At 51.6% G+C, this 24,094-nt stretch overlaps 2 protein-coding genes across 2 annotated transcripts; both read right to left on the bottom strand.

Moving 5' to 3' along the window:
- Positions 1 to 7,387: 7,387 nt before the first annotated feature.
- On the bottom strand, positions 7,388 to 9,755 carry LOC103291813 (C-C motif chemokine 13-like). The gene is made up of 3 exons (XM_008147922.3): positions 9,596 to 9,755; positions 8,873 to 8,984; positions 7,388 to 8,417 (listed from the first exon to the last, which is right to left on the bottom strand). The coding sequence occupies exons 1-3, from the start codon at positions 9,675 to 9,677 to the stop codon at positions 8,096 to 8,098; spliced, it is 516 nt and encodes a 171-aa protein (XP_008146144.2). The 5' UTR covers positions 9,678 to 9,755; the 3' UTR covers positions 7,388 to 8,095.
- Positions 9,756 to 21,035: 11,280 nt separating this feature from the next.
- On the bottom strand, positions 21,036 to 23,024 carry LOC103291686 (C-C motif chemokine 8). The gene is made up of 3 exons (XM_008147774.3): positions 22,889 to 23,024; positions 21,961 to 22,078; positions 21,036 to 21,576 (listed from the first exon to the last, which is right to left on the bottom strand). Exons 1-3 carry the CDS (start codon positions 22,962 to 22,964, stop codon positions 21,471 to 21,473), a joined length of 300 nt encoding a protein of 99 aa, XP_008145996.3. The 5' UTR covers positions 22,965 to 23,024; the 3' UTR covers positions 21,036 to 21,470.
- Between the last annotated feature and the right edge of the window lie 1,070 nt (positions 23,025 to 24,094).

A 24,094-nucleotide genomic window follows, 5' to 3' on the forward strand; every position in this document is an offset into this window, starting at 1 on the left:
ACAGCTGACCAGAAGACCGGACACTTAGCATATTAGGCTTTTATTATATGGGATCCTTTCTTAAGTCCTTCCCCATCTTGGTTTTGCTCCCCTGCTCCCTTACTCATCTTTCCTGCACCTCCCAAGTAAACCATTTTCACCGAAATCTTGGCCTTGCATCTTATTCAGAGGCGGGTGTAGACTGAGTTACATTTGCACTCACCATTCTCTCTGCTGGGCATATCTCTGTCATTCAGGTCTCAGCTCAGGTGCCATTTCTTGAATCCCCCCACTATTCAGACCCCTTTGTTATATCTCTTCATTGACTTATCCTATTTGAAGTGATATTGTTTATATAATTAGCTTGAAAATTGTTTCTCTCCCCCATGTTTTTAGCTGTACAGGGCAAGTGCCTTGTGTATTGTGGTTCCAAACACATTAAAGAGTGCCTGGCCCATAGTGGGCATCCTTTAAACATCTATTTACTTAGTGAATGAGTGTTTTTTGTTGTTGCTGGGAGGGATGTCAGATACTGCATCAGGTGTAAGCTTTACAGCAGCTGTTTGAGTACACGCATTTCTAATTGGCACAGCAATTGCTGGCGAGTACATGGAGACTGCTATTGTGTTTTTGAGCAGTTGATTCTCTTCAGTGAGGTTAATCTGCTTCCAACGACTTTGAAATGATCACAATTGCTCTGCTAATTACAATCCCAATAAACTCTCCATGAAAGCCTATCTTCGAAGTACCTCCAGCCCAATAACACTGTTAGAAGGAATTATCTATGGTTGAAAGTAAGAAAACCACGTTTATTTAATAACAGTCTTCAATTCAACTTGCCTTCCCATTGATGTACCTGAATCAGTAAAGCCAGACTGCATTTACCTGCGTACAGGGGTGAGACGTTGCCAAGGCTTGCCCCAGAAATACAGATGTGGAGGCCAGAAAGAAAGGCTCCGTGTGCCGTCCTGTGGAGAAAGCTCATTTCTCAGGTGGCCTGGTCCAGCCGCTGTTCACCTGGCCTGGACCCGCTTCAGCAAGGGTCTAGCGGTCTTTTAGCCTCAGGACCGTGCAGACTAGAAAAATGGCCCCAGGGCCTGGGACTGCCTAGGGGAGCTTCTGAGTCTGGAGAGCCTGTGTGGACCTGTTTGAAGACTTAGTTCTTATGCTGTTTGTTAACACAGGGCAGACGAGATTGGAGTCTCAGGTTCTCTTTAGACACGGGCTGGTTCATCAGTTCATCAGCACATTCAACAGCAGAAGCACATGCACTGTGGTCAGCCAGGAGCTCAGAGACCAGCCAGGAAAGTGGTCTGAGTAAGCACAGAGGAAGGAGCACAGCCCCTGGACCCAGAGGAGGGTGGGGGATGGGAGGCAGGGAGAAGGCCTTACGGAGGAGAGTAGAAGCTCACACTGTGATGAAGCAGACGGAGGAGGTTATTCTCCCGCAGAGAGGAGCATCCTCGAAGATCAGGGCGTGTCTGCAGAGAGATGTGGAATCCCACCTACGTGCAGAGTGTGTAGGTGAAGTTACAGGTGACACTTGTCTTGGCCAGATCAGGAGGAATGGTGCAGCATAAGCCCAGATGCTTGGGCAAAGAGTCTAGGAGAGTGACAACAGCTAGTCATTTCTACGACCTCAAGTACTTTGTGGGCGGCAGGCCGCAGCTGGCGGGGTGCATGGGAACTGATGGAGGTGGAGGTCGGATATCCAGGTGGCCTGAGTGCCTATCTCTGCAATGACTTTTCAGTGTGACCTGGGGAAGTCAATTTCCGCTTTCTGAGACACCGTTTCCTCATCTGTAATGTGAAGAGAATGTGCTGGATACATGATTCTTATCTACTGGGGCCTTAATTACAGGTATAGGCACATAAGTTGTGGTTTGTTTGTTTTTTAGTTTGTTATTTTTAATGTTTTTATTGATGTCTGAGAGTAAGAGAGAGATAGAAACATCAATGATGAGAGAGAATCATTGATCGGTTGCCTCCTGCACGGCCCCCACTGGGGATCGAGCCGGCAACCTGGGCATGTACCCTGACCGGGAATTTAACTGTGACTTTCTATTTCATAGGTCGATGCTCAACCACTGAGCAACACTGGCCCAGGGTGGTACATAAGGTTTGATGCTGGTTCTGAAATGAGGCCAAGGCACCTTTCAAAAGCTCACCCAGGACACTTTCAGAGCCACTGTGGGCGGATGGTCTTCCAGGCCCGTTCAACTCTGACACGCCAGGACGCCCACCCAGGTGTTCGTCTGAAAAATACACGGAGCAGAGGGGTGGCAGAGATCTCAGACCTTCATGGGGGAGGTCCAGGCATGGGGGTGGGGGCTCTTCAAAGGAGGCTGAATGGGAATAGTGGGAGGGTCGTTGAGGAGACAGAGGCATAGGAAATGGGCAGAAAGTTCACAGAGGGAAACAGCGAGGAGGGCCCCCGCAGGTGGAGGTTACAGCGGAAGCAAAGTCCTGGACACAGAAAGGCATGTGGCAAGTTCAGGAACTGCAACTATTGAGCCATGCGGGAACCCAAGGAGACCTTCCATGCGGAGCCAGGAATGACCAGAGAGCAGCTGGAGCTTCGGGCAGCACTTGACGATGGGAAGCCACTGCTGCCTTGTGAGCTAGAGCGTGCACGGCCACGCAGATCAGCCCAGCCCACACTCGATGAGCACAGAGTGCACGCTGGCCTCATGGTTTTCACCCACAGATTCGGCCCAGCTACATTCTCTTGAGCATCTACCACGTGCTACTTAGTGCAAGCACTGCGCACAATGGCTTCACCACCTGGCCACTCCGTAGCTGTACAGTCTCATTTCTTCCAGCCATTTCCTCAGTCCTGTCATTCTCCTTATGCCCCCCACCCCCCCGCTCCCCACTCCAGCTCCCCCTGGCATCTCTGAATGAATGTGCTCCGTGGAGCCTCAATGTTCGTACACAGCCCCCTTCTCTGTTGGCATGCCCCTTCCCATTTAGCCCTCCGTGGGAGACTCTGCTTGATGAACCTTCCCCTGGGAGGCCTCCCGATGCCTTCGGAGAGCTTCCCTTCACCCTCCGAGGGGCTCATCGACCGCTGTCCTGGCACTGGATGCCTTTTACTGTTTATTTGTGAGTCTCTGGGCAGCAGCCAGAGGTCAGGCGTGCATTTCATTGGTTTTCCTGGTCTAACGGATGGACTGTTGGGACAGGGCAAGATGCCAAGTGTCTGGTGATTAAGATCATTAAAATGGGCAACATCTGGGCAGGGCTCAAACGTCGCTTAATTATCGCACACCAGTGAGGCATATGTAGCCATTCGCACATAGCACTGGATAGGTGACTTGGGCGAGTTGATGCAGCTGCTGATGGGCAGAACTGGGCATCAAAGGCACCTGTGTCTTAGTCCTGGTCCAGAGCCCTTTAGCTGGGGACAGTGGCTGCATCGCTGGATGAAAAGATGTGGGATCGGAGAAGCCACAAGCAGGCCACTTCCTCTCACTCACTCTTCTCAGAGGGGCAGCTCCTACTCACTTTTTCAAGATCCTTATCTGCCCCTGCACGAGGGGACATTTCCACGCGCTTGCACATCCATTCCTTGGAGGGGTGGGGAGGGGCGTGGTCAACGTGGCCTCTGGACCTGAGTACCCACCTCTCCTCCCCGTGACTTCCCCACCTGGGAGCACCCATCTCTCTCTATAAAAGCCCTGGCCACTGTGGGATGGGCCACGGACGGCACATGCTTCACCAGACTCGTGAGACCTCTCCAGAGAGACCCGAGCCAGCCCGCGATGAAGCTCATCACCACGGCCCTGGGGTGCCTGCTGCGGGTGGGGATGTGGCTGCAGGATGGGGACAACGGGAGCTGTGAGTGGGGCTGGCGTCCCTTAGCTTCACCTTGGGGAGGGCAGCAATGTGGGCAGGCACCCTGGGGTTGCGGAACAGGGCTCACCTTCCACTCCCTGCCTCCGTCTCCCCTGCTCCAGGAAGAATTCTTCTGGAAGAGGAGGAATGGGTGGGGCACAGGGCCCGTAGGAGAACCAGGAGTCTGGGTAGCCACAGACAGCCTAGCCACTTGCTCCTGCAAAAGGAGGCCCTGCCTCATCCAGACCCTGCAGACTGATGGATGGAGACAGCTGTGAGGTTATTGGCTGGAGGCCTGAGATCCAGAGGGGCCTGGGCCTTGCCTCCACAATGTAACAGATAAAGGGCAGAGGTCAGGACCCGGGGCTGTAAGAGTTGGCTAACCATAGGCAAGTCACTTTACTTCTCAAACTCTGGTTTCTCCATCATTAACGTGGGACTGAGAATGTCTAACATCCAAGGCTGTTTAGGGAATACCGACCTAATGCTAAATACACGAAAGGGGCTTTGTACACAATAAGACCAGGAGGAAGGAGCAGGGTTGGAATGCAAGTCTTTGGAGGGTGGGTGTGGGAGGGGGTGTACAAGCAGGCGGGGTCAGGTGGGGGGTCAGGACAGAGCCGAGGACCGGGAGCAGGGCATTCTGAGAGCGGTGGGGAGCTGACCAGTCCCTGGATGCTCTTCCCTTGTCACTCTATCAGTCGGGGCTCCTTGAACGATGCCTAATCCTGCCCCAGGTTCTTGGACCACAGTTGTCCTTCATGGACCAGACTCACCAGGCCCCAGAGCATGATATCCAGAGCCCTTGAACCCCAATATTGGGGCAGAACCTCACAGGAGTGGTGAGATGTCAGAAGTGGAAGAGCCTTTAGAAACCAGTCTAGAGACTGGTTTATTTTACAGATGGGAGGTCTGAGGCCCAGGTGGTCTTGCTCAAGGCCACCCACTGGTTTGTGGGGAGCTAGGATCTGAACCCCAGTGTCCAGACTCTGCCTAAACACACAGCGAGGTGGCTGGTGGGACAGTGCTACCCTGGGGCCCTCCCAATGTGGTTCCAAAGCCTGAACCTGTCCTGCAAGGGTTTTTGTTTGTTATTTTAATCCTCTAATTCCACTGAGAAAGGGAAAGACAGAGAGAAGTATTGATGTGAGAGAAACACATCGATTGGTTGCCTCCTGCCTGCGCCCTCAGCTGGGAAGAGCCTGCAGCCGATAGGCACCCTTGACCAGAATTGAACCAGGGACCCTTTGGTCTGCAGGCTGAAGCTCTCTCCACGGAGCCGAATCTGCTAGGGTGGTTTTTTTGTTGTTGTTGAAAGAGAAAAGAAATCCAGGTAGGCCAGATGCGAACCATTTTTGCGTTTCTCTTCTAGTGCACGTGCCGCCTTCCAGTTGTTGCTTCGCATTTGTGAAGAAAGCGATTTCCCTGAAGAGCATCTGTGTTACAGGAACGCCAGTTCCTCCTGCTCCCACCGGGATGGTCTAAGGTGAGTGCCATTCCCTGTTTGTTCAGTTCCTGACTTCCTTCTCCAGAGAACAGAAACCGCTACTGGAATTCGAATAGCGGACGCTAGGTGGCGATGTCCCACCAGATTAAGGTTTCTAAACCCTGGGAGCAAGGCCTTCAAAAGTGCAGAGCTGAGTGTGGGCGCCAGGGGGTGCTCCACGCATCCTCGCCTGCTCCAGGAGGATGCAGTTCCTTGGCGCTCCAAGGAGCCGAGTATTCCATCCTAACACAGTATTTTATGCCCAGAGGAAGGAACTGCTTACACGCTCCCAGGATCACTGCAGAGTAAGAAGAGGGAGGGGGTCACGATTAGTTCCTCACTCTAGATTTGCCAACCTCTAGTCCTGGGTGACCTTGGGCAGGTGACTCTCTGCCCTGCATTCTCCAGGTGCTCCTTTGCACTCCTACCTGTGAGGTGGAGTAAGCATCATAGCTGCATCCCAGGGTCCTTACAACGCTGACTGAGGTATTTACAGTTGTGGTGTATATTGTCTTGGTTAACAAATTCCGGGCACATATTTTCATGATCATGAAAACCGAGGTCGAGGGAGGTGGAAAGAGTTGTCGGAGATCACCCAGATAATTAAGGCAGAAATGGTCTACTGTTAGGACCACAGCCAAGCTTAGGCGGTGGGCAGATCAGAAAAGAACCACACACACACACACACACACACACACACACACACACACACATGCTTAGAATGACTGAACGCAGACACGGGAAAAGATGAGCAGAGGGGCCCTCCAAGATATGCCACGAGGGGAATGGAACTTTCCTGGAGGGTTCAGTGGCTGATGCTACCCAGAAGGCACAGCTGCTCTGTCTGGAGGGGGTGTTGTGAAGTCACCTCCCTGTAAGGTGTTGCCAGCCCCATTTTACAGATGAGGAGACTGAGGGCTGGAGAGAGACACGGACATGCCTGAGGATACATGGCAAGTCAGGGTTAGATCTGGACACAAAACTCTTTCGTGTCCCAAGATGTCAAGTGACTTCCTGACACAGCATGGCACAGGCACAGGAGCCCTCTCTCCCCAGACAGACCCTGCCGCCTTCTCCTTGGGGAGGGCCTGGGTCTGAGACAGATGCCAACGCAACTCAGAGGAAGAGGCGGTGTTGGGGAGAGCAGGAGGCCCCTTGGTGCACTGGAAGGAGGGCAAGCACAGCTCCACCTTGTGCAACGTGGGACTCCGGAGAGCAGCAGGGAGGGAGTCCATTCTGGGTCTCGGGATTGGCACTCTTTAAAGACCAGCTCAGTGGCTGTAGGGGACAAGGTCTCAGGTCCTGTGTCTCAGGGATTCTCCCTCTTTCTCCAGCATTCAGCATGTCACACCCCCGGCCCACTCTCCTCAAACGGCCCCTCCCCTCGGCCCCCATGACTGCCCTGCCTAGGCCAGTCCCTCTCTTCTGGACCAGGCTCTTCTCCATTCTCCCTTGCCGACTGCACCCTGCCCTGGCCACAGGCTAATCTTCCTGACACCCCCCCCCCCTAGCCTCCCCATGGCTCCAAAGCCCTGGGCATCACCCGCCTGCCTTCAGATCTGACTCCAAACTCCCCGCCTTCACACTGTGATTCATCTCCTTTGAAAATCTCTAATGTTTCCGTTCTGGAACCAAACTCTGACCTTATGGGGATATTCCTTCCAGGCCCTCGCCCCTCTTTTCCGTCCTGCACCTTCTCTATAGGAAAAATGCGATGACCGTGTTACATCCTCCAAGGTTGAACGTATCCCATCTTCTTGGGCAAGTTCAATGCTAACTGGGACTGGTCAGCTGGTTTTCCTCTGGGGGGTGGGGGTCAGGTACACATAATGTGTATATGATTCCAGGATGGAGGACTGCTCCCATTGGGAAGGCATGGGCTCAGGGAGACCAGTTAGAAGCTGATGATGGGACTGGAGCCATTGTTCTAGACTAGTCTGGGCTGGTAAGCCAGGGCCCCCCTGACCTAGGCTAGCCCACTACATCCGCATTCCTCTAGCGCCCTCTGCCATCCACCTGCGCTTCAGAGAGCCCCCTGCTGATGGGAAGTTACCCTCAAAGAAAACACCACGGTTAGAGATTTTAAATTAAATGTATTTCTTGCAAAATGTCAGCAGTCCCACGATTGCATTTTCTCCATAATAACATATTTAGTTAACAACACCTGGCATTCACCAGGCACTCTCCTCCTTAGCTGCCATGGCCCTTCATCCCCGTGGTTCTCACAGGCATGGCCACAAGCCCTGGGCAGTTAGGCAGGAGAGAGACCCTGCCTGCCGCTTACCGCAGGAGGAATGGGGCCCATGACAGGAACTAACAGGCTCAAGGCCTTCCTTTAAAGAAGAAAGGTCAAGCAAAAAAAAAAAAAAAACACAACGAAACAAAACTCATGGACACAGTCAACAAACAGCATGGTGATTACAGCATGGGAGGCGGGGAGGCAGCAGAGGGTACAGGGGTTATACATGAGATGGAAGGAGACTTGACTTGGGGTGGTGAACACACAATACAATATACACAGATGATGGCTTATAGAACTGTACACCTGAAACCTACATAATTTTATTAACCGTTGTCACCCCAATGAATCCAATTAGAAAATAAAAAAACAGCACAAAAAGATTGCCAATATACAAAACAGACCCCAAACCAGCAATAATGCAAATAATATTAAACAACACTTAAGACAAATCAGCGCTGCCTCCCAAGCACCCTATTTGAAAATGACGGTGCAATCAGGGCAGTGGGGGCTGGAGGAGAATACATGTTCACGTCCCACACTCCGGCGTGGTCTCAGCGTGGCCGGGGAGTTCTCAGCGTGGTCTGGCGTGGTCTCAGCGTGGCCGGGTGAGTTCTCAGCGTGGTCTGGCGTGGTCTCAGCGTGGCCGGGTGAGTTCTCAGCGTGGTCTGGTGTGGTCTCAGCGTGGCCGGGTGAGTTCTCAGCGTGGTCTGGCGTGGTCTCAGCGTGGCTGGGAGAGTTCTCAGCGTGGTCTGGAGTGGTCTCAGCATGGCCGGGGGCATTCTCGTCCTCCAGCTGTCCAGGTGCTTCATGTGATCCTGGACCCACTTCTCCTTTGGGTTGGCACAGAAGTCCTTGGCACGCTTGGTTCTGAAGCTGTGGATGCAGAAGCGCCCGCACAGTTAGAGGGAGCGCTTGGGGGTTCCACCCAAGAGGTGGGCCTCCTTCCAGGAGGAGAGAAGGGTGTTGGAAGAAGGGGCCTCTGGACCCAGTCGCTGTTTGTGACCCCCCCCCCCCCCGGGGGAGGCTGGCCTGGCCACCAGGGCCTCGGCCAGGGTGTGAGCCGCGCCGTCGTCAGGGAGCCGGCTGTGGCACCTCCCTGGCTCTCTCGGGGCCTTTGGTGATGTAATAACAGGAGGATCTGGATGACACAGTCTGGTTAGATCTTATCCCCTGAGTGCAAGGTCCTGAACTAGTTTGTCTATGTTCTGGGGCAGAACTTTGGATAGGGGGCTTTGGAGAGGAGGTGGAGAGGGGGTGGGGTGGGGGTGGGGCGGGGAAGGAAGGGCAGGCTGAGGCGGGTGTGGAGGTGAGCAGGGTTTTCTACCCACATGACAGCTTTCTGGGCACAATGGCTGCTGGTGACTCGGTAGCTCCTCAGCTTCTGCAAAGGGATCTTCTTGTTAAATGTGATGCAGCAGGAGGACCCGGTAAGGAGTGCACCTGGAATAAAGCCACAAGGGGAAGCCCTTCAGGAGGTGCCAGGTTTTCTCAGCCGGCCTGTGGCAGGAAGCTGCTGGGGAGGAGGGCAGGGAGGCAGACCTGGTCTCCCCCCGCCCAGGAGGAGGGCAGGGAGGCAGACCTGGTCTCTCCCCCCCTCCACCAGGAGGAGGGCAGGGAGGCAGACGTGGCCTTTCCCATCCCTCCCGCCCTCGGCCCTGAGGCAGGCTTCAGATTTGCAGTCAGTTTTCCCAGCTGCATGGTGGGGACAGGGCACCGCTGACCTTGGAGGCCAGTGTGACCCATCCTGGCTATGACCCCCGGTCTGCAGAGTTTGGGGAGATCCGCTGGGGCCCAACAAAAGGGCCTGGCTTTGGAGTGGGCAGCTTGGCTTCCATCCTGGCTTTGCCATGGCTCGGGTGGGTGGGGGTAGGACTCCTCTTGTCCCCACCCGGGCTCTGCTTTCTGTTTCTAGAATTGGATGTTCAAGTGATGCTCCCAGGACCCCTGCTGCTCTGATAGGCTGGGAAGTGGGGCATGTTGGCTTAGGACGTCCCAAAAGGAGAGGGAACAGAGAGAAGGAGAGAGGGGGGAGGGAGAGAGAGAGGGCTCACCTGGCTGAGCGAGCACCTGGGCGCTGAGGGCGGCCACGGCCACGGTGAGCAGCGGGCCCAGCAGCCCTGCGGAGACCTTCATGCTGGAGGCTGCGTGCGGATAAGAGCTCCCACGTGAGAGTTGTTGGCGTCTGGGCTTATCTCAGCCTCTTATCTCGGCCTCTTCTCCTCCAGCGGCTCTGCCTGCCTTTTATAGGGAACAGAGAGGGTGGGAGCTCCCAGAGAGACGTTGGCCTGGCCAGGGGCCTGGTTGCGTCAGTGTGCCGGGGGCTCTCGAATCTGCTGAGCCAGTGGCGGGGCTGCCAATTGTTTCCCAGGAAATGCAAGAGGGAAGCTGTGGGCCCAGCAGCGATGGACCGGCTTCCTTCCGGCCCTCCCGCAGGACAGGGTCCCAGGTGCCCATGGCCTTGCTTAGAACAGGAGGAAAAACACTCCCGCGGGGAAGAGCGCGGCGTGCGGGCTTCACGCGTCCTCACGCAGTCAGTCTTGGCGCGGCCCGTGCCACTGTCACCGCGCCCACCCGGGGGGACCACTGAGTGACCGCAGGGGTGACACCACTTCTCATGGGGCGTGAGGGGTGCCTGGCAGAGAAAACTAGCCTGTGTACACGGACCCCCGGGGCGGCTGCCCGCGCGCGCGGAGCCGCGGAAGCCCTTTCCGGGCCTGGCTTTAGGGGGAATCCCACCCTTAGACAAATCAAAGCCAGCTTCTGCTGCCAGGGCCTCCGCACACCACGACGGGTGCCCTTCTGCACCTCGGGCCCGGACGGCGAGGGTTTGACAGTCACCGCTGCGTCCAGGCCCCTGTGGTCAGGGATGTCCATTGAGTTTCTGGAGCTGCTGGTGGGAGGGGTGTGCAACTTGCTGGGCGGTAGGGGCAGGCTGCAGTGGGGGTGGGACCCGGACAGCGCCGGTGCCCCTGGGAGCCTGGCCAGGCCTTTGCCCGAGGTTCCCGTTGGCCATGCTCGCTCCTGGCTCCCGGGTCTTGCTCACTGTTTGTGCCTGCCCGGGATCCTCTCCCCTCTGCTGTCCATTCTTGCGAGTCTTTCCACTCCAGCAAAGCAAGCCCAGTGAGAGGAAAAGACAGGAAAACAAAGAGCCAAGATGAGTCAGGTAGGAAGCGCGGAGGTGACCCCAAGTTGGTTTTCCGACAAGCCTGTAATGAAGCTAAAGCCCTCCCGAGACTGACCACGAAGAAGGGAAAAAGGGCCCTCGCCGGTTTGGCTAGGTGGGTAGAGTGTCAGCCGTGGGCTGACAGGTCCCGGGTTGGATTCCAGTCAAGGGTTGTAGGCTGGTCAGGGTGAGCGCAGGAGGCAACGAATTGATGTCTTTTTCACTTCAATGTTTTTCTCTCTCTGTCCCTCCCCCTCCCACTCTCTCTAAAAAAATCAATGGAAAAATATCCTTGGGAGAGGATTAACAAGACAAAAACAAAACAAAAGAAAAAAGAAAGGAAAAAAGGCACAAATAGCCAACAGCAGGAGTAGAAGGGACATCACCAGGGAGCCTGCAGACACCAAGAAGATAAGAACCCGTGCCAGTACATTTAATTTAGGAGGAGTGGATGAACTCCCCCCAAAACATAACTTACCAGACGGCAAGAAAAAGCTGAAAAGGAGAAGTAATTCTAAAACGATTAAAGAAATGCAATCAGTAAGTGAAAATCTCCCCACAACATACCCGCGGGCCCCAAGGGGTTTAACAACTCGCTCCTCCAAAGCGCTCCAGTCCTTTCGATCTTACACAATTTCTTCCAGAGAATTTAGAAAAAAAGTGTGCACTCTTCAACTCACTTTGAGTCTTACATAACTTTGACCCTAAAACTTGTCAAGAACCAACAAGAGCCAGGCCGGTGTGGATCAGTGGTTCAGCATCGACCCACGAACCAGGAGGTCATGTTTTGATTCCTGGTCTGGACACATGCCCTGGTTGCAGGCTCGATCCCTGGTGGGGAGCATGCAGGACAGGAGGCAGCTGTTGATGATGTTTCTATCTTTCTACCTTTCTCTCTCTCTAAAAATCAATAAAAACTGGAGAGTGGCTATAGCATTTGGAGAGGTTCAAGCTGGGATTAATGAGAGGGCACGATCCTCTTGTGGCAAAGCCACGTGCAAGTCCCAGCACAATTATAGCCAAAGGCTATAGTTGTAAAGTTGACCTTACGGTCCGAACCTGTGGTCCCACGTGGCTGAGTGATATGGGCTGCGGGAGGTGCAGCAAGTAAACAAAGCTTGATCAGGTGCATGTGATTGAGTAGACTCGAAACCCAGGAGAACGTTGTAAACATCTTGACCACGCCCTTACTTTGCCTCGTGGAATCTCGGCTATAAAATAAAGACTCGGCTTGCAGGCCGGGGCACTGTCTCTCCATCTGAGAGCAGCGTCCCATCGAGCTCCAGCTTTATTCCCTTGTCTGTCTTTTCTTAATCCTTCACCGCCCCCTCTTAGGTTCACCCATGGCCGTGTCGGCTCGGCACAAAAAACAAATTAAAAAACCCACAAAACCAACAAGAAGATTGCAAGCTTGTCCCTCTAGACCAGGGGTCCTCAAACTTTTTAAACAGGGGGCCACTTCACTGTCCCTCAGACCGTTGGAGGGCCGGACTATAGTTAAAAAAAACACTATGAACAAATTCCTGTGCACACTGCACATATCTTATTTTGAAGTAAAAAAACAAAACGGCAAAAACACCCGCATGTGGCCCGCGGGCCGTAGTTTGAGGACGCCTGCTCTAGACACACATCCCCTTCTTGTCCATCCTCTTTTGTGGCTGGGGAAGCTCACCCGGGTGGATCACAGGAATGGGACTGCAGGTCCTCTGGCTTCAGGTTGGGTTCAGACACTGGGGAGCCCCCTGGGCATTGGAGAGGGAGGAGAGTTAAGGTGGAGTACTTATTTCTCTGCTGTCTCCCTCCTGCCTCAGCCTGGGTGCAGCCAGCTCTCAACTGAGGTTTTTCACTTCCCTCGCCACCACCCCCTCCATGGCTCGCTCCAGCTTTGGGGAGCCATGCCCTGCCCTTCTCTCTCCAGCTCTAGGGGTGGTCATCGCCCTGTTATTAGCACCCCTGCGGTTTCTCCACACCCAGCCCACCTCTTGGGAAACAGCATTTTTATTAAACCTTCCTCAAATCATTCCAATGTAAGCATCATCTGTTTCTTTCTGGAACCCTGACCGATATAGGTTTGAGTGCCCGAGGGGCCCTTCCAAATGGGGTCCTAGGGGTGTGTTGCTCATATATTTTAGGAGCACAAAAATGACAGCTGTTGGCATCCTTACTACTTAAAGCATCACCTGCATTAGGAAGGCCGACTGTTAAGCCCTCCAGGTGGGCCTCATGTGCACTGAAGTCTGAGGAGCACGGAATGATAGCCGTCCCGTGGCCATCTCATATACGGTGAAAAGCTACCAGAGGGCTCCTAAGGGTGCTGGCACCTCTCATGACCTCCTCCACATATCTTGCAGCACCCCCATAATGGACATGTCCCCTGGCCTTCCTCGGAGTGCACTTAGGGACAGTTCCATTTCAACGGATCCACCTCCCTGAGCCATGTAATCGCCTTCCTAACCTCCCAGGGAAGTTGTAGAATTTCAGCCTCACTGACTACAGGCTTCTGTTTAAGTCTAGACTCCAACTAGCCAACCTCACTGAGCACTCACATCACTGCCAGGTATTGGTGCCAACACATGCAATTCTGAATTCTGGGCAAGTAGGCCCATGCCCATGAATTTGGCCCATTGAACCTTGTATGTCACTCACCGCTCAGAATCCACTTCCCCATGCCCGTCCCGAACTTTCCTCCAAACTGAGTGGGTGAGGACACTTGAACCCTCCCAGCTGTAAGCACTCTGTCTGCCTTTCCCTCGGTGTCAGGACCCAACATCTCAGAGGAGAGTGTGTTTAGGAGCCTGAAGTCTTGAGTCAGCCAGACAGACCCAGGGTTCAAGTCCTGGGTCAGCCACTTCCTAGTTGTGCAATATGAAGCAACTTATTTAACTCACTAGCTTCAAAGAGTGAACTGATAGCTAATTATCGCCTGGGGAGTCAAATCAGATGATGCTTGGAAAGCCTCAGCGCAGTATCAGTCATTCCCATTTCTAACCAGTCCCAGGTGCGGCTGCTGCTGCTGCTGCTGCTGGTCTGAGGACCGTGCTGGGAGAACGGCTGCTGCAGTGGAGCGGGGTTTGGAGCTCAGGGGGAGGAATGGGACCTGGGCGGGGAGGGCAGAGGCCAGGCGGTGATGCTGGTTTAGCAGAGGGACAAGGTGGCCACCGTCACCCCAGGAAGCCCCAGGGCTGGTCTGCTAGTCAGAGTGTTCTGACCCTCGGAACCTGTGGCCGTGATTAGGGGATCCCTAGACACGACATAGATGGGCTACTTACTAAGGTGCTGCTTGGCTTGAGGCAGAAAATCCTAGCTTTCATGGAGAAGAGATTCATGGCTTCTTGCCCAATGAATGATCAGATCTAAGCCAGTGCATAGCCCTGGAGTGCCTGGGTGGCGGGGGGCTGGGTCCCTTTCAGGAAGGGCCTTGCCGTGCCAAGTCGCCAGGTGGAATACAGGACACCTAGTTAAATCTGAATTTCAGAGAAGGAATGAGTAATTTTGTAACAAATATGCCCCTTGCAATGCTTTCGCTAAATCTGAAAATCCGTGGGTTTATACTATAAACATTCCCTTAAGGCTTCCCCAGAACAGCCTGCTGCCTTGTAACGAGGGTGCCTCGCACCGGGGAAGGAAATGCTGGTCATGGCCTTACATGGATGATATTCTCTGGAGACCTAAAAATTCGCCCTGGCCCACCAGTCAGTGAGGGAGCAACAGACGTCTCCTAGACAGAAGAATTCTGTGATTTCAGAACCACTGTGCTGCTGTAGAGCAGTGGTTCTCAACCTTTCTAATGCCGCGACCCTTTAAAACAGTTCCTCTTGTTGTGGTGACCCCCAACCATAAAATTATTTTCGTTGCTACTTCATAACTGTAATTTGGTTACTGTTAATGAATCGTAATGTAAATATCTGTGTTTTCCGATGGTCTTAGGCGACCCTGCTAGCATTTCTCAACCTGCGCAGAGTCTTAGCATCCAAGCGTCCAGCAATCTGACGCCAGTGTCCTGGGCAATTGTAGTGCTTTGCCATCTTATGTCGTCACGCCTTAGGGCTGGCTCCGCTAGGCCCATGTGGCGGTTTTCCGAGGTTTGTTTACGTGCTAAAGTCTATGCTCCAGGGATAATGTATTGGGAAGCTCTGTTATATGTCAGATTAAAACTAAAATTGCCCCGGGAAGCAGAGCCGGGGGCACCCTGTGCTTACGCTTCTCCCTGCCCAACTCATTTTATTGTTTGAGGCCTGGAGGTATATTGACACAGGGCAAACCTTTCCACTGAACGGAACAGATACCCGGCTGCGGGGGTGGCTAACGAAAAGGGGAGGGAGTCAGCACTAACTGGAGTTCTCTGCCCGAGACTGGGTCTCTCTGGGGAAAGGCACGCCTGCAGGGAAGAGAACATTGCATTGCGACACTGAAGGGGAAGTCCACCACCACCCTGTAAACACTGCAAGATGGCCTTACTTTCCCTTCACATCTGCCTGCAACACTGTCCTTTCCGAGGGCCCCAACTGGAATCACTTGAGCCCTTCGTTAAACCGTCTCTTGATGATGAAGGCTTCCAGGCCATATGAACTTTCACAGGGGACCAAATCTTGCTCTAAGCCATGGAGTCATCTTTCTGGGCATTCTCTGGACCGGCATACAGTCAGAATGCTTACTGATGATTGAGGGGTCTAAGAAGATTCGGGGGGAGAATTGTTATATAACTTATCTTCCAAACCAGACAGGGCGAAGCAGGATTGGCCCAGGCAAACAGAAGTGTGCACTCTCCCTGCCCTCTGGGGTCGTGGCCTCTTACCATTGATTCTGTTGCCCATTAAGGTGCCTACAGTTTTTAACTTTGGCTGCCTTCTTTTTTTTTTTCTAGGAAATCCCAGGATGCATGCCTGGGACTGCCCCTTTCCATGACTAAGTAGATAGGAGCAATCTTCTATTTGGTTCATCCTGGAGCTATGGAAAAAAAAAAGGGGGGGGGGTGGGGAGAAGTTTTTCTGTAGCAGCAGCAATTTTGTAGGAACATTTTTACATGTTTTTTTTTTTTTTTTTTTAAAAACACATATGTGCTGACTTAGAATACTTGAAAAGCATTTCTTAAAAAGAATAAAAATGTTATACAGCCATTTGCACACTCAGCATTAAGACTTAACCACAGAGAAAATATTGTTGGTCTTTATTCTTTCCATGTGAAAATTTCAAGAATTTTACTAGCTACGGGTTAGTCTCAGGTTTGTTTGTTAATGTTATGTCAAAACCTTGTCAAAGTCCTTGTATATCCTTCAACAGCTTAAGTTCTTAATGGCTGAATAGTTATTTAGACCATCGGTCACCAACCTTTCGGACCTCACGGACCACCAGTGGTCTGCGGACCACAGGTTGTGACCTCTGATCTAGACCATATCTTGCTATTGGGCATTCAGTCTATTTCACTGGGATTCCAAGTAATGCTGTCACGTCTTTATCAGCATCACTTTCAGATACATGGCAATTGGGTTGTGGGTCAATAGTATGAAGTTTCAGGCCATTCAAACATATTTTCAAATGTATTTTAATATTCTTGTATTCTATTTCACATATAATACAATTCACAAATCTTATAGGTATAGCTTGATTACTTTTTTTGTTTTTACTTTTTTTATTTAAATTTCTTTATTGATTAAGGTATCACATATTTGTCCTCGTCCCCCCATTCCCATCCCACCCCCCTCCCCACACATGCCCCCACCCCCCTGTTGTCCTTAACCGCCGGTTAGGCTCATATGCCTGCACACAAGTCCTTTGGTTGATCTCCCCCTTTACCCCCACCCTTCCCTACCCTCCCCCCCGAGGCCCGACAGTCTGATCCATGCCTCCTTGTTTCTGGGTTTGTTCTTGTTCATCAGTCTATGTTGTTCATTATTTCCCCTAGATGAGTGAGATCATGTGCTATTAGAAATACACTTATAAGAACCGAAAATGAGACAAGCAATAATGGTTATGGTGACAGGCAAATGAATCGGTCTGTAGTGAGTTTCTTTCTCGGCCAACAGTTCTTTTGAGACCCAATTTCAATGTCCAACAGTTCCTTATGTGTACATGTTAGCACTGACATTTCAGTTCTGGATGGTGGACAAATGGTGGTAATGCAGGTCTGACTCTCTCTGGTTTGGTCCTGGGCAATCTGCAGTGATGCACAGCTGCTAACTGCTAGTATGGGAAGGCCACATCAGCGTCTTCCGTCTCTGGACTGCTTCTTTTCTGTCTTCATGGCTGGAGTAGTCCTGTCGATTCCTCTCTTGCTGGAATCCACATGGTCTCGGAGTTGTTTTCGCTTTCAGCGGCGCACTTTTGGAGATGGAGGTCTCAGGGTTCGCGCTTCTGCTGCTGGGGTGGCAGGTCTTCTACCAGAGTGGCTGTAGTGACCAGGTTTGCTTCCGAGACCAGACTAGGTGGTGGTAAGGTTAGGATTCTAGTCTCTAGCAGTTCCGTTCTTAAAGATGGTGGGGTCTCTGTGCCACTGGTGTCCTCCCTGGAGTGTTTGCAGCAGCCGCGGGGTTTTTCCAACCAGGACTGCCTGGATTGGATGCCCCCTGGAAGAACTGCAGGGTCCAACTGTCCCTATTTCATTCACACACACACCCACACAGGTCCACACGCACCTCTGTCACTCCTTCACTCAATCACACGCTCACCCTCCCTACCTACCTGCCGGTCGCCATCTTTTCAGGTGGTCCGCTTGATTACTTTTTAATCTATATATACAACATGTAACCACCACTCACATCAAGACTGATCTTTTCAACACCCCTGAGGGTTCTGTTGTATCTTTTTCAAGTCAGTGCTTCATTTCCTAGAGGTAATCATTATTTTGACTTCAGTCAAAATCGATGGCCTGGCCCTGCATCGACCTATGAACCAGGAGGTCACAGTTCAATTCCTGGTCAAGGGCACATGCCTGGGTTGCAGGCTTGATCCCCAGTGTGGGGCATGCAGGAGGCAGCCGATCAATAATTCTCTCTCATCTTTGATGTTTTTATCTCTCTCTCCCTCTCCCTTCCTCTCTGAAATCAATAAAAATATATATTTTAAAATGTTTTTAAAAAATTGGTTGCCTATTCTTGAAATTCATATAAATGGAATTATGTGGAATGCATTCTTTTGGGTCTGAAGTCTTACGCTTAATGCTTTTAAAAAATATCAATGCTTTGTTCTTTTCATTGCTGTCATATTCCACTGTATAAACACACCACAGTTTGTATCTATTCTACCGTTAACAGACATTGGGAATCCTTCCAGTTTGGGGCTATTATGAACAGACGTATAAACATTCTTGTTCATTCCTTTTTGTGTCTGTATGGATTCATTTGTCTTAAATATTTACTTACAAGCGGAACTTCTGAGTCATAGAATATACTTTTGTTTAATTTCAACAGAAACGGCTACACTGTTTTCTAAGCTTCTCACCAGTAATGCTCCATTTGCTCTACATTCCCATCAACAACTGGGTTGTAGCATTCTTCCCGTTTTAACCATTTTGGTGGGTGGGTAGCAGTTTTTCATGGTGTAGCCAATTGCATTTCCCTTGCTATTCTTCTAGAAGCATTACTGTGACAGAGTGCTCCCTCCCACACTCTGAGCCTCCGGTAGAGGCGCAGGCTGAGCCAACTCCTGACCTGAGATGGCACCCAAGGAGGAGCCTGGGGTCAGAAAGCAAGCAATGAGGAGACACCGAGCAGGTACTGAGAGAGTGAAGTGGTGACAGCCTGAGCACACTGCCAGCCTCCGCAGAGGGTGACATCAGAAGGGAGCCCAACATGTATGGGAGTGGGGTGAAGGGGGGCAATGGTAAGATATGTACACATATAATACCTTAATAAAAAAAAAAAAAAAAAAAAAAAAAGAAGGGAGCCCAAGAGGATTCCAGTCAGCTCAAGAAACCTCCCCAGTTCTTTGCCCCCTGTTGGCAAGGGAAGGAATTGCAGCTTACAGATATGAACCAGTTTATGTAAGGACATGGATTTTCAAAACACAAATATTCAAGTTAGGCACATAAAACATCAATAACGTAAGAGGACGTATCACTTGGGACATTCTGTTGAATGTCACAGTTCATTGTGGTTTGAAATGTAACAGCACAATCCCAGAGTGCAGCTAGCTGGGCGCTGCTCAGGGAAAACAAGTGGGTTGTCTTACACTGTGGCCTGCTGGCACGTCCAGGGTGAGTCTTCGTGCCTCTGGCCTTTGGGGTTTGTGGTCCAGGTACTTCATGCGCCCCTGGGCCCAGATCTCTGTAGCCAGCTTGGCCTAGAGACCGTGGAAGAAAGAGGTTGGGATTAGATGGCACCTTTGTGGCTGGGAAGCACACCTCCTACCCTGCTGGCATGTAGCTGCCTTATCCCTCCTGCAGTTTGGAGGTGCTGTCTTGGACTTGACTGGAAAGCTTATCTCCAGACAGGTGATATATCAGACTAACAGGTGTTTGCCAATAGGGAGGGCTCCTACCTGGCTTGCTGGTTTGCACTCTAGGCACTTTGCTTCCCCACTCTACCCTGGCCAACAGACAATGCCAAGTCTCCAAAAGGTGTGGCTCCTAGAGCTAGAGGGCGCTGGTGAGGTCATCTGCCCCATCCCCTCATTTCCTGGAGCTAGAGGGCGCTGGTGAGGTCATCTGCCCCATCCCCTCATTTCCTGCCTGGGACACAATGCTAGTTCCACTTTTGAGTGGGGTATCTTAAGACCGGAGAGAGAAGTTGACTTGCCCTAAGGGACCCGGAGAGTCGGGGTCAGCTGTGGGATCAGAAGCCAGGTCTCTGCTTCCAGGGGGACCGGAAATGTGGCGTCTCCATACAATGACAATGACCGGCCCTGAGGAGCTGGGGCTCCAGAACGACAATCCTCTCTCCCTTCACGAGGGATCTGGTCTTTGTGCCTCAGCATGGTGGGCCTCCTGTCTGAAAAAGGAGCCAGCTATGCTCATGAAGAACAGGGAATTTTGCTCTTAAGTGTCTTTTAAGGAAAGGTGACCCCAATGCCTTCAAATGGAGGCTTGCAAGTCCTTGGGATTGGGGTACAGTGATGAAGATAAATTCACTTTGTATCTCAGCGGTGCCAACCCTCTAAATACATAGCTGCTTTTCAAGATTCTAAGAGAAGGGCCTATGACCTGGGCCAATGATTCTCCTTCTGCTACAACAGTTAGCACATCACTCTGGCTCGTCCTTCCTAACCTCTCCCCCAGGACCACCCTTCCTCAGATCCCCATCTCCTCGGCACCCCTGCAGTGGCCTGCTCTCCGGCCTTTCCCCTCATAGTCTCTCCTGCACTCAGATGCCAGGCTATTCTTCCTGACACCTTCCTCGGAATGTGACACTTTCCTTCTTTCCTGTTCCTGTTTCAAAACCCTCTGTGCCTCCTTGTGACTCCTTGACTTCCCACTTGAAATTCAAGAGCCCCTAAGATCTGGTTCCAACCTTTATTTGTAAAACTCTCAACTCCTCTGTCTTTCCATAGTTCAGCTGGATGGGTTTCCCTCCTCTGGCTCGCTCCGCTCCTCCTCCTCCTCCTGTCCCAGCTCTGAAGAGCCCATTTTGTTTCCCACCGCATGCTGCCCCTCAAGACCAGGCCTGTTGAAGATGCCCCTTTGATGGAAAGCTTTGAGTGCTCCTCTGGGTAATAAACATCTACTTTCCTCAGAGATTAGGGTTCCCTTCTGGGGTGTTACCCTGGGTTGGAGAGAATTCATTAGATGGTGAAAACTTGGGATTATACAGAAAAGTTTAAAGACTGCTACAAGAGATCAAGAGAGAGAGACTGGCCGGTTTGGCTCAGTGGATAGAGCGTTGGCCTGCAGACCAAAGGGTCCCTGGTTCGATCCCGGTCAACCAGGATCCCTGGTTCGATCCCGGTCAAGGGCACGTGCCTTGGTTGCAGGCTCCTCCCTGGCCCGGGCCCTGGTCAGGGCTTATGCAGGAGACAATCAATCGATGTGTTTCTCTCACATTGATGTTTCTCTGTTTCTCTCTGTCTTTTCCCTCTCTCTTCCACTCTCCCTAAAAATTGAGAGAGAGAGAGAGAGAGAGAGAGAGAGAGAGAGAGACTGGTAAAGTTAGGTGTGGCGAGAAAAGATGGGAAGTAAGACCCTATGGGGATAAGGGCATGTGATGTTATGGGCTAGAGCCAGCGGGCTGAAACAGCTTGATCTGGCCCTGCTAGGTTCTCCCTGATCCTTAGTCTAATCCAAAGGACTTCTTAGAGGATGGCCCTTGTACCCCAAATTGCCACCCATTGCTGCCATTTTCTCCCTCCCAACTAAATGTTATCCCATAAAAAATAAGAACAAGTAGTTTAACCTTGTATATATTTTTATTTGAAAATCCCACAGTTACCTAATAACATTAATTTCATCAACAACATTACATAGTTTATATTTACAAAGGCCAAGAAGTGTTCCACTCTGACGACCCACGGAAGGATTCCCGACCCGGAAGGCACGTGAGAGGGAGAACGATCACACCCGGCCGTGAACGTAGCTGGGCTCCCAGGAAAGGAAAAGGTCGCCACATTCGGCACTTTTCATTCATTAGGATTTCTGGCAGATAAAGCCAAACCATCAATAGCTTATATTTAATTAAATATTACTTAAGAAATGCTGTGTTTTACATTATGAACTCAAGTGCCACTTTTTTGTACATGGTAATAAAATAACACCATCCTACACCTGAGGAAGGTTGAGGGGAAATAAATAAGGGTTTCCTCAGGCGCTGACGGTCTCTCCACGCAGGTGTGACGTGTTAAGGCTTCAGAGCTTGGGCCCTGCTGTCCAGGAGGCCCATGGTGTCCTGGACCCACTTCTTCTTGGGGTCCGCGCAGATCTCCTTGTCCTTTTTGGTCTTGAAGCTGTGGGGCAATTAGATGGAGCACCTTGAGGATTTTGCTCAGGCGTGTGACCCACTGGCTCCCATACATGATCAGCCCTTGCTCCCTTGGTGAGGGGCCTGGATTGGGACAGAGGAGGAGGGAGGGAGGATGGGAGGAAGAGGCCTGAAAAGGAAGTTTGCTCTTGCTGACCCTGGGGAAGCCCTGCAGGCTCCTGGCTGGGGAAACGTGGGTGATCTGACGAAGCTCCTAGAAGGGGAGCCTGGAGGGAGGATAGGTCCCTTCTCGTGGGCTCAGTTTCTCTACCGGGTAGAAGGCCCATTTGATTAGCTGGTGCATTTATCTGACTCGTGTGGACACGAGTTCTGACCTCAGGGTGTCAGGCTCAGGACGTGGCTCACTCACATCACAGCTTCCTGGGGACACTGGCTGTTGGTGACTCTCGTGTAGCTCTTCAGCTTCTGGATGCGGACCTCCTTACTGACCACATTAAAGCAGCAGGTGATGGGGATGGAAACGGATTCTGGAAAACATTTTGCGAAGAATGAGACAGTGAGGATGTGTCGTGAGCATATGCATTTGGAAGGGGAGGAGGGTAAGGTAGGGGAAGACAAAGCAAAAATACACGAGATCCAACTAGGGACCCACCACTCCCAAGTTCAGTGCCTTAGCCCAGATCCCACAGATAAAATGCCACCTGTGAGTCAGTTTCCTCTGTTGAACGATGGGGCCCCTCACTAATGACCGGGAAGGGGAAAATCTTGAGTAACAAGGCTAATCCTGTAGGGTTATTATAAGGGGCTCCTGACCTAAAACTTCTGACACTGGAAAGATAAGTTCTAAGACTTTGCTTCCAAGCTTTTTGTCCTGTTATAGCTCTAGAGCCGACCCATGTCACATCCTGAGATGCCTCTGGATGCTTGGCTTAGCCACTGTTCTGGAAACTCCACTGACCATAATAAAAATGTGAAACCTCCAGCAGGCGTTTCTTCCTCTCCACTACTTCCCAAAACGTCTTTCACATCCACAATGAGAAAGGGTCCCTTTTTCCGGTGCCACATGCCCAAACAGTGAGAGGGTCAGTGATGTAGTGGCTGCATTTAGTGCCCCAAAGCCGGTCTCAGGGAAGGTCAGAGGGACCGGCCTCCGTGGCCCGGGCACCAAATTCTGGCTCTGCCTCTGACCAGCTGGGATATGACCGCTTTTCTCATTTTCCCTCTTGCCTCCACTTTCTCCCTCTCAGGGGTTGCAACAAGCCTGGGATGACTCATGCAGAGAGGTTCGTACCTGCAGTCATGAAAACGTTAAGCCCCTAGGCAGAGAAGGGCCTTACCTGGATTGGCGAGCACCTGGGTGCTGAAGGCGGCTGCTGTGAGCAACAGGCACGCCAGGGCTGCGGAGACCTTCATGGTGGAGGGTGTGAATGTGAGCTTCGGCCTGAGAGTTGCAGGTTTCAGGATTGGCCTCAATCTCTCTGCTCCTCTGGCTCCTCTGGCCATTCTGCCTGCCTTTTATAGGAGGCAGAGAGCATGGCCGGCGTCATGATCCAGGAAGGATGAAGTAAGACCCTGAATGTGCTGAGTAGGCACCAGAACCTGGGGGCAATTTCCTGACACTGAGAGAAGGAAACTGTGGAGTTTCCATTGTTTGCTTAGACTGTGGGGAGCAGAGGTGGAGGGGTATGTGGTTGTGCCCAGCAAAGTGTAGGCAGTGATCTCATTAGATCATGAAGGGTTGCAATTTCTTTGAAATGGAAAGTGATCTGTCAGAAAGGAAGAATGGAAGCCGAGGTCACAGTGGAGTGAAGAGAATCAAGGGTTTGACCCTCCCCAGGGCCAAGAAGGCCTGGGAGGGGGCCCTAGGCTTTGCCTGTATTCTCTGTCAGACTCGGGTCCCTGCATCCTAAATTAGTCAGGCTCCTGTGAAAGCCACACAGGTTGCTCACCAGCACCTTGGCAGAATGGCGGGATCAGGAATTTCTAAGTCTAAAGGACCAAGAAACTTATGGTGTGGAGCTTAAGAACTGGACAGCACATCCTGTCCTTCTAGGCTGGTGGTTTCCACATATTTTATTTAGACACTAAGGTTTCTTTTCAAGTAAAGTCATATGAAGAAGCCCAATATGTTATGCAGGTTCAGGTGGAACAAGTTTGCTTGAGAAAGGTCTCCCAGCTCCCTTCACTCATTTTTGTTGGGTGAAGTGGTCTACAGATGTCAAATAGAAAGCTGATGAAATATCTCCATTCAATTCTATAGTTTAAAAAGGAATAAAATGTGTGGCCTGGCTGGCATGGTGCAGTGGTTGGGCATCAACCTGTGAACCAGGAGGTCACGGTTCAATTCTCAGTTAGGGCACATGCCCAGGTTTTGGGCTTGATCCCCAGTGTGGGGTGTGCTGGAGGCAGCCAATCAATGATTCTCTCTCATCATTGATGTTTCTATCTCTCTCCCTTTCCCTTCCTTTTTGAAATCAATATAAATATATTTTAAAAATATGTGGGATAGTGGTTTCCTTTGTGATATTGACATCATGAGGGAG

Source organism: Eptesicus fuscus, chromosome 20 (assembly GCF_027574615.1).
Source record: "Eptesicus fuscus isolate TK198812 chromosome 20, DD_ASM_mEF_20220401, whole genome shotgun sequence".
Lineage (NCBI taxonomy): Eukaryota > Metazoa > Chordata > Mammalia > Chiroptera > Vespertilionidae > Eptesicus > Eptesicus fuscus.